At 43.8% G+C, this 16,803-nt stretch overlaps 1 protein-coding gene across 2 annotated transcripts in view; it reads left to right on the top strand.

The window, feature by feature from the left end:
- Positions 1 to 16,803, top strand: part of SPTBN4 (spectrin beta, non-erythrocytic 4) — a 1,652,494-nt gene that overhangs the window by 446,160 nt on the left and 1,189,531 nt on the right. For both annotated transcript variants that reach the window (XM_069207217.1, XM_069207216.1), the window contains exon 17: positions 14,051 to 14,253. In XM_069207217.1, the coding sequence (XP_069063318.1) occupies positions 14,051 to 14,253 (203 nt within the window). The remainder of the gene's footprint in view (positions 1 to 14,050; positions 14,254 to 16,803) is intronic.

Raw genomic sequence — 16,803 nt, 5'->3', positions numbered from 1 at the left:
TTGGAGATAATCTTTGGCAGGGCAAATTCCTGATTATGTTGAGGAACGTGCTGGAGCTGCTACTGCTTCCCCTTTAATATTGCTTAGTATGATTGAGAAGACTGTGCACAATTACCCAATACTTTCATCCCCAAATCCAGGGCACGGGCCACCTCATGTTCAACTTGAATTTGTTTTAACACGTCTGGAAGTTGGCGTACGGTGTGTGGTAGTGTAAATTGCAACAAATACTGTGCCCCAAGTGGCTTGAACAACCTACAGGCTAAGACAGGTAGTACCTATTTAGCTGAGAAGGATTTTCCCTAATACCATGGAGGTCTCTGTATGAAAGTAATTAGGGTGCCTTTGGCATGCAAGAGAAAAGTATTGAGGAGATCCGTTAAATTTGTGCCTGACCAAACATTGGTGGTGCAATGTCGTAGGACTCTTTACTTGGGGATAAGAACTGCGTAGTTTGGGGTGGCAGCACCATTGAGTGTGGTTGACTGAGTCGGTCCCACACCATCTGGAAGCTGTCAGCCTCACTTCTTTGGCTAGCTCACAATACCTCACCCAAACCTAGAAAGTACAGATGATTTGTGGCAGCCTAAAACATAAAACTCTGACTCCTCAGGGAAATCGTGGTGGACAGATCATACCTCTTCTCTTAGTTCCGCAAAGTCTCACACAAGCCAAGAAGAATGAGGAGATGCAAGATAAGTTTCAATATGCTTTATTGAAGCAATTACATCCGACTATAAAAAGCATGGGCTGCGATGATTAGGCAGATGAAACATAATACAGTGATTATGGTTACCATTAGAATGAAAAAGTTAAACAATCCCACAATCATGGTATGATATGGTTTATACAACAAATATGACAGTGCTCAAAGTACAGGCCTAATGTGATAACTGGTCTAGAACCAAAGGTTGTCTCTGTAACTCCTGGAAAGGCAATACTAGTTAGAATATCATGTACCAAGCATGGCAGCCTTGAGCAGGGCACAGAGTGAAATTGTTGTGAAGTGCTGATAAAATGTTCAACATGAACAACTATGCCTTCTCAGAAGACAACTGATTAAAATATAAAAACAAGATGAAAGCTAGCTGTGCTAAAAATACTAAAAAGAATAAAATGAACAAAATGTGTATGTGTGTGAAAGGGCACAAGCTAAGGAGCCTCAGGCTAAAATAAGGGTGCCAAGCCTAGGTACTAAGGGGAACCCACAACAAGTTCATAGATAGGTAAATAAATCATTAAAATTAGAATCTACAAAAAAAATCATAAAGTTCTGACATCTTCTGAGGCTAAGATACCATATCAGATAACTTTTTAACTTTCAGCGAAAGTTATCCTGTGGTGTTTGACCTAGGTTAGCGTAAGATCTTCAGAACCTGTCGGGTCCCTGCTTCTTACAGGACTTTTCTCCAGCTGGGATTGAGGCTTCTGTAATGGATGCCGATGCTGGGCTTCTCGTCTGGCTCAATCCTGGGTACGAGGCTGGATAGTTCACTGGTCTGCTGATGCTGAGTTTCAAGCATCAAAAATAAAAAACACAATGTCCATCATTTCCAAGGCTGAAAACCCCACCACCCAATCAACAAGAATCTGGTGTGAATTATGTCACTGCCTAGGTGGAAATGCAGAAGACTTCAGTTTACCTGTAAAAAAGGATGTGAAGTACCTGCATGTCAGCTGTAAAGCTGTCCACGAACAAGAGTGCGACTGTTAAAGTAGCAACAATGGTAACCTAAAGCCTATATTATAGCTAACAGGCGGATATCCAGAACTTATTCACAGCCTTTCCCATCCCTATGTCAAAGCTTTTCCTGCAGTTGTGAAACAGCCTTAGTGCCAGCCTCTAGCACAGCTTAGTGGCAACTTATCCCACAGCCAAGATTCCAACTGAAAAGCAAATCCCCTCAAGTGCTGTTTGCTTTAAATTAGATGTATCGGTACATAGGTCTTGCCATTAAATAGTACTGTATTTAGGAGAAAATGGTTTGTATCACAGACGTCCACCCTTCACCAAGCACCAGTATCTTAAAACATCATCTCCCTGGAAGAAACCTAGTCACTTGTGTTGATGTATATTACAGAGTATTCCGCCGATCTAAAAAAAACAAGAACACTTTGAAATCGTATAGTAATTTGAAAAAAGAATATTCAAAATATGTTTATATTGCAAACTGCTCCAATAAAAAAAATTCTAGCTTACGCGTCAAGAATTTTCAATTGTATTAAGGACACAGAGGCGAGGATTATGCTTATCTCTCTCTTTACTGCAAAAAACAGCAGCCAATTAAAACACTTAAAACGAAAAGACTACATTTCCCATGAAACCTGTAGTCCACAAACTATCCAATCACAGGCCTGAGCCTCATATATCTGACACTGCAAACATAGTCCTTCCTCTTTCTTTGCAATCAAAGTCCAACAATACTTGACTCCTGTGAACTTGGAATCCTTGGAACACTGGACTGCCGCCGGAGAACACAGACGGACCTCTAGATTGAAGACCAACTCTCTTCCTTCAAGCCACGACCGAAATCAGGTAGCTTTGTTATCCGTACCGGGAGAAAATGAAAACAGAATGTGCAATAATATCCAATCCTGAATAAAATAATATTATAATATATTCCAATAAATGGGAGGGCATATAAAATTACAAACATCCATAATATCATCAAAAATGAGCATATAAATTCATCATTATTTGCCGGGTGGGATAATCCTCGCCTCCGTGTCCTTAATAGAATTGAAAATTCTTGACGCGTAAGCTAGAATTTTTTTAATTCTATGTCAGGACCGGAGGCTTCAGATTATGCTAGTTTAAAGCTGATCTACCACTGCAGAAACAACATCAACAATTGGTTTGTGATAAAAAACCTTAAATGTGGAATCTGAAGACCAATCAGCTGCTCTCATAATATCTTCAAACGAGAACCCATAGATAATGCTTTAGAAGCCATAGCACCACGCACTGAATGAGGGCCAAACATAGAGACATCTATTCCAGCTTCCCCAATTATCCATCTGACCCATCTGGCTAGGGTAGCCACTGACACTGGGCCAAAAGTTTTCTGTAGAGAAATTAGCAATTGACCTTGAATATCTCTACGATGTATGCGTGTACATTCTTCATACGTCTTCAAACATTTGACAATACACAATTTTTGATGATGGGGAAAAGCTGGATAAGATACACATCTGGAAGCTGTTTTCGTACGATTAAAAATAGTAAATGAGACTCCCAAAGGAGTAAATACTGTACCTGCTAAGTGTAGAGCTCTGACATCTGATACCCTTCGACAGGACAAAAGGCAAAGTAACACAGTAAGCTTAGCAGACAACTGTTTACATGAAAGATCTTCATTACATGGCCAATTCTTTAAGAATCGTAGGACTACATCCACATCCCATAACACTGAGTATTTAGGCTGAGAGGGTTTCACCATTTTTATTCCTCGCAACAGTTTACAAACCAATGGATGTTCACCAATAGGTTTTCCTTCTAAATGAGGATGGCCAGCAGAAATTGCAGATCTGAAATTGGTAATGGTTCTGTACGCTAAACCTTGAGAAGCTAAGTCAGAAAGAAAATTAACAATTATTGTAATGTCTGTCCCCACGGGATTAATACCTTGTTCACTACACCAACCAACCCATCTTTTCCAAGATGATTCATATCTCTTGTGAGTGGAGGGGGCCCAAGATTGGGATAAGAAAAACAAAGCTTTGTCTGAAACTCCTGGCACTTGCCATCGTCTCCGGAAACTCTCCACGCCATGAGTGGCAACTGTCCAAGAATCATTAGGGGATGACAAGATCCCACTGGGTCCTGCAATAGGTTTGGATTCCTGGGAAGTGCTAAAGGTTTTGCACAAGACATTGCGACTGGAAACCAGGGTTGAGATTTCCAAATTGGGGTCACTAGAATTAACTCTGACCTCTGTCTCCTCCCTTGAGATAACGTTCTCTGAATCATGGAAAAAGGCGGAAAGGCATAAAAAATCCCCTTCTCCCATGACTGCAGAAAAGCGTCTGTTCCCAACACTTGTGGATCCGGTCTCCAACTGAAGAATCGAGTCAGTTGGGTATTGATCCTCGAGGCAAAGAGGTCCATCGAACAGGGGCCCCACCGAAGATTCAGTTGTTGGAATACTAGATGATTGAGTTTCCAATCGCTGCCATCCCTGAGGAACCGAGAGCTCCAATCTGCTACTAGATTGGCTCGACCCGGTAAGTATTCCGCTGTCACCGAAATGTGATGTTGAAGACAAAATTGCCAAAATTCCTTCGCTATCTCTACCAAAACACGAGATCTGGTTCCCCCCAACCGATTGATATACTGGACCGCTGAAATGTTGTCTATACGAAGAAGTATGCAACACTTTGCTCTTTGGGGGAAAAGGGTGCGGATTGCAAAGGCTCCCGCTAGAAGTTCCAGGCAATTGATATGCAATTTCAGCTCGTCTGTCGACCAGCTGCCTCCTGTCTGGACTGAACCACAATGAGCCCCCAAGCCCCATTTGCTGGCATCGGACTCGATTATTATCTCCGGGACTGACGCAAAAATGGCCCTGCCATTCCATGCATCCATGTGAGCCAGCCACCAAGCTATTTCCGCTCTGGTTTCCTCCGATAAGCCAATCTGTTCCGTGTAGGCCAGACCCCTGCGAAGATGCAGGATCTTTAAACGTTGCAGAGCCCGGTAGTGGAGGGGACCCTGAAAAATCGCTTGAATAGAAGAAGCTAATAGACCGACTAATCGCGCCAGGGTCTTCAAGGATATAGTCCGAGAGGCAAGGGCTCTCCTCAACTCTTTCTTGATAGACTTCCTTTTTGAAGAGGGAAGCAACAGCTGGGCTTTGACTGAGTCCACTTGAAAACCTAAGAATTCTATAACTTTGAATGGAATCAAAACTGATTTGGTCGAATTGATTAGAAACCCTAGGTCCTGCAAGAGATGAATTGTCCAAGAAAGGTGTAACAATACTGAGTCTACTGTCTGGGCCATGATCAGAATATCGTCTAGATAAATGATCAGGCGTACGCCCCTTTCTCTGAGGAATTGCACCACTGGTCTTAAAAGCTTGGTGAAACACCAAGGGGCGGAACACAGTCCGAACGGGAGAATGGAAAACTCGTACCAACTGTCTGGCCACTGGAATTGAAGAAACCTTTGATGAGGTTTGAATACAGGGACTGTAAGGTATGCGTCCTTGAGATCCAGACGTACCATGTAATCTCCTTCCTGTAGAAGGTCTCTTAACAGGTGAATACCCTCCATTTTGAAATGGCGATAAACTACCCAGGAATTGAAATCTTTTAAATTGAGCACCAGGCAGGAACCGCCTCCCTTTTTTTGTACTAGGAAAACAGAACTTACAAACCCAGAAGGGTGATAGTTTGATTTGATGATGGCACGTTTGAGAAGTAGGGATTGAACCTCTGTGTCTATGAAAGAACTCTCTTTCTGGAAAAAAAGAATGGGTCGTGGAAAGCAAGTCTGTTGGGGACGAGAGTAGAATTCCTTCTGAAAACCCCTCACTGTCTGTAGAACCCAAGGGTCCTGGGAAATGCGTTCCCAAGCACTGCTATGTTCTTTTAATCTCCCCCACAGAAAAACTTCTGAGAATGGGATGATTCTCACCTGTAGTTGCTCCATCGGTAGAATTGAAGCCACCTCGATTACCTCGGAACCCACGGCCTCTGCCCCTTCGGCCTCTAGAGGGGTAGAATCCTGATCGGGAGTAGGAGGATTGACCCTGCTGCTTGTATCCTCCGGAGGTCTGGTAGGAACCACGGCCTGGCGCTCGACCTCTATAGCGTCCAGCCCTGGCAAAAAGCCCCTGTGAACATCTTTTACATACAAAATTGTGCTTTGTCTAGCGCCCAAAAGGTAGCCACATACTTCCCCAGATCTTTGACAAACTTGTCTCCAAAGAGTAATCCATTCGCCAGAGACCCTGCCTCATTAGTCGCTAACTGTGCTAGCTTCGGGTCGATTCTCATTAGGAAGGAGCGTCTGCGCTCCGTGGACATAGCATAATTAGCATTGCCTAATAAACACAGTTAGTTTCCTTAGCTTGGACAGCTAACTCCAAGATCTTCGTTAAGGGACCAGAAATGTCCAAGAGTTTGTCTTGACAGCTTTTCCAGGCTCGATCTAAACCTTTTTTAGGGTCCTTGGAGAACCACTTAATGAAGTTGGTCATATTGGGGTCAAGTTCTGGCGTCTCCGCCATCTTGTCCTGCAACGAAGGGCGTGGGCATTTCGACCGTAAGTTGCTGCGAACATCCCGATCAAAACCCTTTCTGATACGATCCTGTACATAATGTGCTACCTCTGCACATGGTACCCATTCAGCAGATTGCGGGTGAATTATACTCTCCGGATCAAAAGATAAAGTACGGAGAGTCTGATCCCTCTCTTGAGTATTATGCGCCTTGCGTTTGCACTTACCAGAAGGTTTGGGCTCACTATGGTCATTATCAGAATCAGATGATATTGGGTTTGATGAGTGCTCCAACCCGGCCTCCGGGGTCTCTGGGTTCGAAAGAGAACCATATTTGTGGTCTTGTAAGACGGACGCAGCCATATGTGCTAGGATTTCTGCGGACGAGGCTGGTCCTTTCGAGGCTCATCTGGGAAAATCCATATTCGGATTGTGGTCCGGTTGGGAACCAGTATCAGGTAGTGAACGTCCCTGCAGTTCACGTTGCCAGAATTTAGTCAGAGATTTAGTAAAGGGCTTTAAAGCCTTTATAAGAGCCTGATTCACGGAATCCTGGACATGGAAATCCAAGGCTTCCACTAGTCTCTCCTCCATATGATGTTCTTCAGCACTCTCAGGGAGACCCTGTTCGTACTCATCCTCTTCAGCGTAGTACGCCATCATTTCTTTGAGGATGGATGAAGGAGTTCAATGGGGTACCAAGTGTTCAGCAGGAAGAAAAAAACTCCAACGAGTTAATCCAAGTATATAAAAATACTTTAAAAATGTTTACTGCAGGTTAGAATGTGGAGGGAGCTCCTGCTATTTCCCCAGGCAGAGCCAAAATACGATTATTCGCCCCGTCGGGCGTTCTGGGGCTATATTAGACGTTTTCCGGTCTTAAGCCGGCAACAAACACCAGAGAACGCGTTGCGCTTCCTCCAATCGATCCCACGCTAATGAGGACCGGAGGGAGTGCACGCGCGACGCTGGAAATAGAGAGAGGTCTAGTCCTCTCTAACAGCACGCGTGGTCTCGGAGACAGAGACTCTGAAGCTTTATTTTCATCCGAAGGATGTTTCTGGGGCTAGCGCGCGTGACCGAGCGCAGCGCTGCCCAACTAGAGCCCCTAAGGAGCGCTACCCCGCGACCACAAATACGAGGACTTATCCAAAAATAGATTAGTGGTCACGTGCACAGCGCTGACAGGGTAATAAGCACCACAATGCTAGGAAGCCCCGCTCCACGCTGCAGAGAATTAAATATATATAAATCACAACACATCTAAATGCGATAAAACGGAGGAAATCACTTATCTGAGGGCTGCGAGCAACAAAGAAAGAGGAAGGACTATGTTTGCAGTGTCAGATATATGAGGCTCAGGCCAGTGATTGGATAGTTTGTGGACTACAGGTTTCATGGGAAATGTAGTCTTTTCGTTTTAAGTGTTTTAATTGTTTTAATTGGCTGCTGTTTTTTGCAGTAAAGAGAGAGATAAGCATAATCTGAAGCCTCCGGTCCTGACATAGAATATAGAGCAGCACCATGTGAAACACAGTGCTTTTTCCAGTACGTTATGCCAGTCTATTCGGACCCATCACTAGGCATGAATACTCCTTCATTGTTCCATATCTATCTTAGAATTCCCCATCACTGTCAAAGAACTGTTGCAAAGTATAAACATTGCACCCGAATATTCTAGTGCTGGACAGGTTTGAAGCACTTATTAGCGCTCCTGTGTCACAAGAGCTCTGAATGTCTTTCTGCTTCCTGCCACCCAGCCACGGAGTGAAGTCAGGCTATCGAGCTTCTGTAAACAACCCCCATTTTAGCTAATATCTACATTACTTCACCTAAAATCTGTCATTAATCTTGTTCTCTCGCATATGAAATTCAGGAGTCCTCGGATTCAAGCCAAGCAGAAATTTTCTAAAATCAACAGGATGCATTTGTTATTTCATATAGGCCTGGGTCTACCGCTCTAAGTTTTACACTTTTTAATTGTTCTTATTAAGAGAACACTTTCAGGTGTGTTCCCTAATCTTGATTGCTTGCGCATGGATAAAATTCTGTCTTTAAAACAGTTAAGTTCATAGTGTACGTTGTTTAAAATTCGTATTATTTTTCTGCGGCTTGCTTCATATTTTGCTCAGCTTTTCAGGATTGTACTATTAGGTGCCTATGCTTGAAACTCTTTCACTTGCTTCAAATAAAAGATTATACTGAATAGAGGAACGCACAGTGAAAGGCTGCATGAAACTGCAGTTCGCAGGTATAAGCTTTGAAATAACAAAAGCATAAACAATTTTCGAAAACTGTAAAAACCTTTTGTTGCCTGGTTGTCGGCAAAAAAGTAAAACAGCCGATCCTCCATCTCCTCAGCAGCAGACAGGCACAGGCTCCCAGCCTGCCCTGCAGCCAATCCTGGCGCTCCTCAGAGCAGCGTTAGGATTGGCTGGAAGCGCTGAACCAGGGCGTTCCCATTGCCAGGCTGGAGACAGCACAGTGCGCACCGAGACGGCCGGCCAAACATACATGCGCATAGTGCAATCCCCTCAGTCCTCGTCATCCCCAGTGAACCACACCTTTAAAAATAAAAGGATACTAAACATACAGTGGAGTGGTCTGGCATGTTGTACAATCTTGAAAAGTGTCATAGAGTGGACTACAGTGGATTGCCAAAAACGGGATTACAGTGTTATATAGTGGAATATTGTGGAGTAGAATAGAGTGCGATTTAGTATGACAAACTGGAGTAGAGTTAGGTGGCAGAGTAGTGTACTGTGGAGTAATGTAGTAAAGTACAATAGAGTGGAGTAATGTGTCATATACTGAGGTGCAGTAAAGTGGGGTAGAGTGGCATAGAGGGAGTTGTGTAGAGTGTTGTAGAGTGAAATAGAGTGTCGTACAGCGCCATAAACTAAACTAGGGTGGTGTAGACTGGCATCGACAGGAGTACATTGTAGTGGAGGGGTGTGCAGTGAAGTTGGGTAAAGTTGAATGGCGCACACTGTAATAGCGTAGAGTAAAGTGATGTAGAGTGGAGTAGCGTACACTGGAGTGGCATAGGGTGGAGTGACGTAGAGCATAGTCACATGGAGTTGTGTAGAATGGAGTGGTAGATGGAAGACAGGGCTACCTTATTTCACTTAATAAGTAATAATTTCAATTTGAGAACAGATAGAGAAATACTTCTTACACTCATTTGAATTGTGCATTTTAAATCATATTTAATGGTAAAGTTGGATTTTAAGTTAGTGTTGTGAAAATGCCACCTTTAAAAAAGGTGGCAATTTTCTCCCTAAACCAAATGTGCCTATCTGCTAGAGTCCAGGATCACACAACTGTGAAAGGCTGTCCTGTCATGTGTTATGATTTGCTTTTAGACATGGAGGACAAAAGGGCCAAGGAGTGGAGGGAGTGGGGCTTGCGTGCAGGATGGCTGGGGAGGAGTTTTGCTGTACCATGATTAGATTTCAAAGGACACTCCCTGCAGCAGACACAAAGGAACCTGACACCAGGCCCACCTTTGCCTTTGTCACTCTAAACGGTTTAGAGCTAAACCCAGGGGAGGAGGAAGGGTAGGAATTGACTAGAAGTAGTTTGGGATTAGGCCCAGGACTGCCCCAGGCACAGCAGCAGTTGGCCCTTGGTATAAAAGTGGCACCCTCACAAATTCTCATCAGAACACTCCTGAGCCTCTTAAAGATTCAGAAGAAGGACTGCCCTACTGTCTGAAGAAGGAAGACTGGAGCTGCTTGCCTTGAACCTAGGATCCCCTGAAGTGACACCAAGATCAGTTGGCTGACCTCCTGTTTCAGCTACAAGGACACAACAAGCTTCCAGAGGCTTTCCCTGAAACTATCCTGCCACCCAGCACCAATTGGACCTGCCTGGGACTTCCTGAGCCCCGCTACAGGCCTCTGCTGGAGTGAGTCTTGATCCCCAACCAGGCCATGGAACCTTGGCTGGCATCAAAGTGTACTCCTCCTGTCCCCAAACCAAGTTGACCAATTTAAGGGTGAAAATTCAGATGTTTGGAGCTCTTCACAACTTCAAGTAGGATCCTCATGCCAGCAACAGTCAATACTTCTCTCGCTAACTCAATGTTCAGACTGCCACCTGCTCTTTGCCCCAACCATTGACTCCCACACCTCCTGCCAATGGGAATCTCCAGCGCTGACTGCTTCTCACACTGACAGCAATCTCCTGTGGCCCATGCCAACATAAAGCTCCTACTGAGGCTGCTTCTATGGACTTGTATTTTACAAAAAGTAAAATCTCCACTGTGATAAACTTGGTGCCTGTATCCGACCTGTGCGCCATTGCGATCAGCCCGAACTTGTGACTCTGACCCAGTCAAGCATGACCAGATTCGCACAAGTGGTGCTTTGTGCTTTTTGGTCCTATTTTCACCTAAAACTTTGAAAAGTCATAACTCTGATCCTAAATATTGGTGTTTGTTGTGCTAGTGTCATTTTACTTGATGCGTTTTACTCTATTGTTCTAAATTGGATTGGGATTTTCTGTGTGTTGTGTTTTCACTTTATTACTGTTTGAGTGCTGCATAAATACTCTACACATTGTCTCTAAGTTAAGCCTGGCTTCTTTTGTGTAAAGCTACCAGAGAGTTAAACACAGGTTTATTTAGCAACTTTTGAGGTTCACTCTGACAAGGATTGTGTTTGATATTTGATTGGTATTCAGAAACACAACGGTTCTCGTAGGCATCCTATATTATTACATTATTAGTTTAGACATCAACCGATGCTGGAATTAATGTTAAAAAGACCTTTAATTGGCACAACTCCTTGATTCTAATCTGATGATGTGTTTTTCCAGGATGTCCTTGTATCGGTTTGTCTTGATGAGACACTACATCTAACAATTGTTTCCAGCCAATGCTTGGGTCCAAACTAATAATGCAATATTATGCTTATGGGAATCAATGTGTTTGTAAATATTTTAATACTAGATTCCCATTAGAGTGAGGGTTACCCTTGTATGTTATTGCTATTTGAGTGGGGCCGCCACCCCTCTCTACTAGTAACCCCATTTCTTACATTGGTTTTCAGTGGTGGGATCCAGTACTTGTGTTTGGGCAGTACCACTCGGTGATTTGTGTAAAACCAAAAAATCCCTTATAATAATCTGACATCAGAATCGATGGTCCTTGATTGGTCATTTTAACTTTTTCAAAATTCAGCCAGTGCTTGGGTCCAAACTAATAATGCAATAATGAATGATGCCTATGGGAATCAATGTGTTTGTAAATATTTTATACCCATATTCCCTTTAGAGTGAGGGTTACCCTTGTATGTTATTGCTATTTGAGTGGGGCCACCACCCCCCTCTACTAGTAACCCCATTTCTTACATTGGTTTTCAGTGGTGGGATCCAGTACTTGTGTTTGTGCCGTACCACTCAGTGATTTGTGTAAAACCAAAAAATCCCTTATAATAATCTGACATCAGAATCGATGGTCCTTGATTTTGATTGGTCATTTTAACTTTTTCAAACTTCAGTTCCTTCCTCATTTGTGCACCTGTCATAGTTTTCAAGCGTTGCACTGGGCGCAAAATTGTAGGCTACATTATGGCAGAGCTGAAAAAAATGTGCAGGGAGAGGGGGATGAAGCCACTCAAGACTTCACCAGAAGGTGGAGCACCAGATAGTCCGCCGAGCCTGGGAGGAGGTGAACTTGCTAAAGGCTGCAATACAGGAGCAAGATGATGATGGCGGTGAGGATGAAATGGAAGAGGAGGAGGAAAAAGAGGACTTGGTAGTGGCCCCAGAGCTAGACAGAGAGGAGGATACTCCTGCCATGGCCCAAGAGCCAAAGAAAAGAGGAAGAGGAAGGTCCATAGGAACCAGGTCCACATGTGTGTCTATGGCTAGAAGTCAGACCGGCCTGATCTTGAGGACAGGTAGGCTGAGAGAGAATTACAGTTACAGATGGCAAATTGAAGCTAGCAGACAAAAAGGCTGCTGCTCAAAGGGGCTTAGAGTTCAAAAAGATAGCCTTGGAGGAGAAGAAGATATTGATGGTGGCTCATGACATTAGTCTGCGAGAACTGGACTTGAAAGCAATGAAGTTATCAGAGTCTAATGAAAATGGTGGCAGCTACAATCCAGTGTCCACAGGAGGTAAAAGGGTCCACATCCCCAAAGGCCTTGTTCCTCACTTTGAGGTGGAGGTTGATATTAATATGAGTTTTGCAGTATAAGAGGTAGCAGTGTGAATGCATAGCATGCTAGTTGTTAAGAGGGATAACCACTTGGCTTCAGAGTTGGCTGACCAGATGGCCTATGCTCTATGAAAACAGCCCTTATCACAAAGTTTGGTCTTACCCTTGCAGGATACCACTTAGGTTTCAGGGACAGTCACAGACTGCCTTACCAGTCTTGGGTAGTCTTCATGGACTTCTCCAGTAAGGCACTGAATGGTTGGGTGAAGAGAAGCAAATTTAGAGCATATTCTCAGTAGTTACTTTACAGAGTTGCACCAGCATCTTATTGACTCCAAGCTCACTACACCTTGAGAGCTTGCAAGGGAAGCAGACTTCTGGATTAGCACCATGGCCCACAAGAAGGTACCTGGGAGTGATTCCAAGACGAGAGGGTCAGGTAACAATCACCCCCCCCCCCCACTCCAGCAGAGCAAGGGTGAGTTCCAGAGTTAAACAGACAGGTCTGACAAAAGGGCTCCAAACCAGTGATAAGGTGTAGGGTTCCGAAGCCCCATCTGAGCATGGGGGGTTCTGATGGGCAGAGGTCCTGAACGCAAGGGGTAGAAGGTGGAGGCAGTCCACAATGGGAGATCCCCTAGATCAGGGTTCTGCAAAGTCGGTCCTAGAGAGCCGGGTCCATGCTAGATTTTTAGCATATCCACATTTAGAAAAAAGATGTTTCAGAAATCTACTTTTTTCTAAATGTGGATATGCTAAAAATCTGGCATGGACCCGGCTCTCCAGGACCGACTTTGCAGAACCCTGCCCTAGATCAGGGATTGTCAGCTCTAACAGAAGAGTACCCCGAGGCTGACCCTAGTGAGACCTCTTGTGACCTTGCGGTGCTGGAAGTGTAATTTTGTATGCACCTCAAAACATATCTTAGGAGAAACACTTTTTCTGGAAATTGGTGATGGGATGGACTAGCAAGGCTGAAGAACTGGCAGTTGTATTTGTGTTTTCTTCTACTTGTTTAGCAGTAACAGTGCTTCATTCCATTCACATGAGAATTCAAAAGCTGTTGAGTCCAGACAAACGGATTATCGTTGGGATATGTTCTTTTCACCACAATTCATTGCATTGGCAGACCGCTTTCATGTGCCTCCTTCTGTTTAACCGGGGAGCTTTTCATTCTTCTCCACCTCCCTCCCCTTCCCTGGTTTCTCCCAAAGGATTGCTCAATAAGGCAGAGTTAAATCTTTGGTACTAGAGTAGTGACATTCTTGTCTTTACTAACTCACTATTGCAAGATGGATCCTTTGCATTGGTCATTTGGCGCAAATGATTCTTTCTCACTTGTGAGGGGCAGAAAATGTTGTTGCGAAAGTATATCCGCACCAGACAATGAAATCTCTTCAATTAGGAATTACTGGTGCAGATTAGCTCCAAGACTGTTATGATCCCCTTATGTATTCCAATGTCACCGTGACCCCAAGGTTTCTTTTCACAAATCAGTACAGTGCAGAACTTGTAGTGTTCTATTGGTACTCTTGCACAGTTGACAAGTGATCTTGCAAGCCTTCATCTCCTCCATCTCCGGGCGAGTGAACGTAGAGCCTGGTGCCTGCAGTGAACATTTAATGTTTTGTCATTTACCTCTTTGGTTTTTTTTTTCAGGAATCTACCTTGGCTCACGTTGAACTGCCCAACACGGTGGAGACCGTTGAAGCTGCCATGAAAAAGCACAAGAATTTCCTCACCACCATTGAACTGAATAAGCAGAAAATCAACTTGGCGATTGACGCTGGTGAGAGCCTCATTCGCCTGGGAAACTTCTACTCAGACAAGGTGTTGGAGCGGATCAAAATAATAAAAAAGAGGTTGGTCCCGTTTGTCACTGTCTATATATGCAGTTTATTTTTTTTTATTAAAATTGTGTTATTTTTGGGTAACAAGTGCAGCAGTGGTATTCGTCAATGGTTTATGTGAAATGTACCATGCCTTAATCAGATCAACCTAACTGTTTTTCGCTTGAAAAATGACTTGTGGGAGGATGGAAGGGATGAAGTAAAGGGGCAATAAAAGTTTGATTTAGAAAAGCAAGACCCACTAGTCATTTTCTAGACAAAAATATGTTCTTAAAAAAATAATCGCATTAAAACTACAATGAATTGGCATCTAGGCATAAATGTAGACAATAGGGCGGCATGACATACTTTTTTAATATACGTCAGTGTATGTTTCTTATCACCTCTACTTAAATTCATTTACTCATTTGATTCTCCTCATTCATCATCTGTATCTTGTAGGGACAAGAATGGGTCTGGGGCAGGAGCAAACTGAGTTGGATAGATCACTATCCGAAATTGCCAAGTGTTCGCCTATTAAACAATTTGAAAGTTGATGAACAATTTAGGTATTCTTGACGGACTCATGAGCGTAGCTTGGTCAGTAAGACACCCGGGAAGGGCCTTCAGATTTTCCGGTAATCACACTGGCATATCATGTTAATCATTATATGAGAAGCAAGACAGGAAGAGTGCTTAAGGGCCAATGGAAAAGGAAAGGAGTGCGGATTGTGAGGGGTACATAAAACACATTTTTTTTGTAAAATACTTATGTTTTAAGGACTTCAAAACAAAAGAGCGTATGTGTGTTTTTGTCTAAGTATTTAAAAATCCCTGGTGAAATCCGACAGACACCTTACCATACCGGACTGAAAGCTCCTGTGCCCAACTATTTACTAAAGAACACATTTTTTAGGATGGTGTAACACCCCAAACACCCCTGGAAGCTCTGCCTCTTGGAATACCTCAGAGCACGCTTTCACTCCAACCCTGCTCCCAGGCATGACTATTATCCCCACATTCAATCTCTTCTTCAAGTATGGTGCTTTTTCTTTTTTAAGCATCACTTCTTTTTTTGGACCAGGGCTTATTTTTAGTGATGAAACTTGGACCTTGAGCAAGAAAGAGAAAGGCAAAAATGGGAAAAAGTTGGAAAAGAAAAGTAGGAAAACTGTGGCAAAAGGAGAACGCTGGGAGGAAAACGAACCAGCAAGAGTGAGATAAAGAGTCAGGAAGCATCGCGTGGTGGAAGAAAGAGGCACGCAGTGGAATGAAAACTAATATTCTGCAACCCTGGCATTCAGCAAGGCTGGAGCTGAGCTCTTAAGTACATTTTTGAGCCCCTGCACTTATTTGTCTTTTTACCTTCATTTCTATTTGCCACAGTGCCACCTACTTCTTGTGATCTTAAAAATTCTCCTTCGGGACAGAATGAACTCTTCTGCTCTGATGGTCTGTTCCTTACAGTGTGCGAGAAGTGCACAGAATCTGTTTAATTTGTGGAGATCTCTGTGTTTCTTGTAGGAACTCTATTTTTTCAGCTCTCTATGTCATGCTCCTCCTGTGTTTGTGGTGATGCACATCTGATGCCAGATCCCAGGTCAGGCTTTAGAGCTGGGGCGCCCGGTGCAACAATATGTTTTGACACACAACCCCATGACCTCCTCCTCAGATTCCCTTATCTCCTGGCAAAAGTGACCCTCATCTCTCCATAGGCCCCTCTCTACATTTCATTTGTTTTAAAGCACTGGTAAAGGCTGGCTTTACAAATCCACTCTGCTGTCCACATAAAACACAGATCTGTTCTTTGCAGCAGGCATATTAACCCTCTGAGCTACTGTATGGCAAGTCAAAACTGCCACTGGACAAAACTCCGATCTCTCTAGCAGAAACATTGATCACAAGAGTTATCTTGACCTCTTTTTTGCTGCTTGAAAGCTGGACGCACAAGGAACTCTGCTTTTAAATCATAAGGTATTGCTAAACACAGAGCCCCCCCTGAAGTCAGGGCCCCGCCCCCGTCAGTGCCTAGTGCAGCCCAGTGACTGAAAAAAGCATACCAAATGTTTGAGCATCACTCTTAGCAATTGCCTGAGGTGAAGGTTCCAGTAGTTGTTTGTGGGGGGTATAAATGCACATTGCTAAAGCTCCTCTGCTAAGGTTTGATATACAAACCCACACCAATTTGACCACCACTTATTCAACGCACTGAGGCACCATGTACCAGGTGGATGAGCAATAAGATGTGGGGTGCCGCCATAAATACACCTCGGACAGTTACGAGTTTTTAAAGAAGCTGCTCATTATCATTCTGCATGTCCACTAGCCTGCTGCAGTTCTTGGCATCACGAACCCATCTTCAGCTCGACACGCTTGCCCTTTCGATGTTCACAACTGCAAAGACTGAGTTAAACAAGGCCTCACGGGTAATTGCTTACGTCACACCATCTGGAGCTCCCCGAACCCTCACCATCAGAGAAGGGCAATGGGTACCGCTTATGTTGGAGAGAGAAGACCAACACAAAATTCAGTCTCTGTAGCCGCTCCTAACATGACATGGTGGTGACTTCCCTTCCCTTCGGA

The sequence above is a fragment of the Pleurodeles waltl genome, chromosome 9, assembly GCF_031143425.1.
Source record: "Pleurodeles waltl isolate 20211129_DDA chromosome 9, aPleWal1.hap1.20221129, whole genome shotgun sequence".
In the NCBI taxonomy this organism is placed as follows: Eukaryota; Metazoa; Chordata; class Amphibia; order Caudata; family Salamandridae; genus Pleurodeles; species Pleurodeles waltl.
Note: the sequence above shows the minus strand (reverse complement) of the source record. Positions and strands in the feature narration are given on the sequence as shown.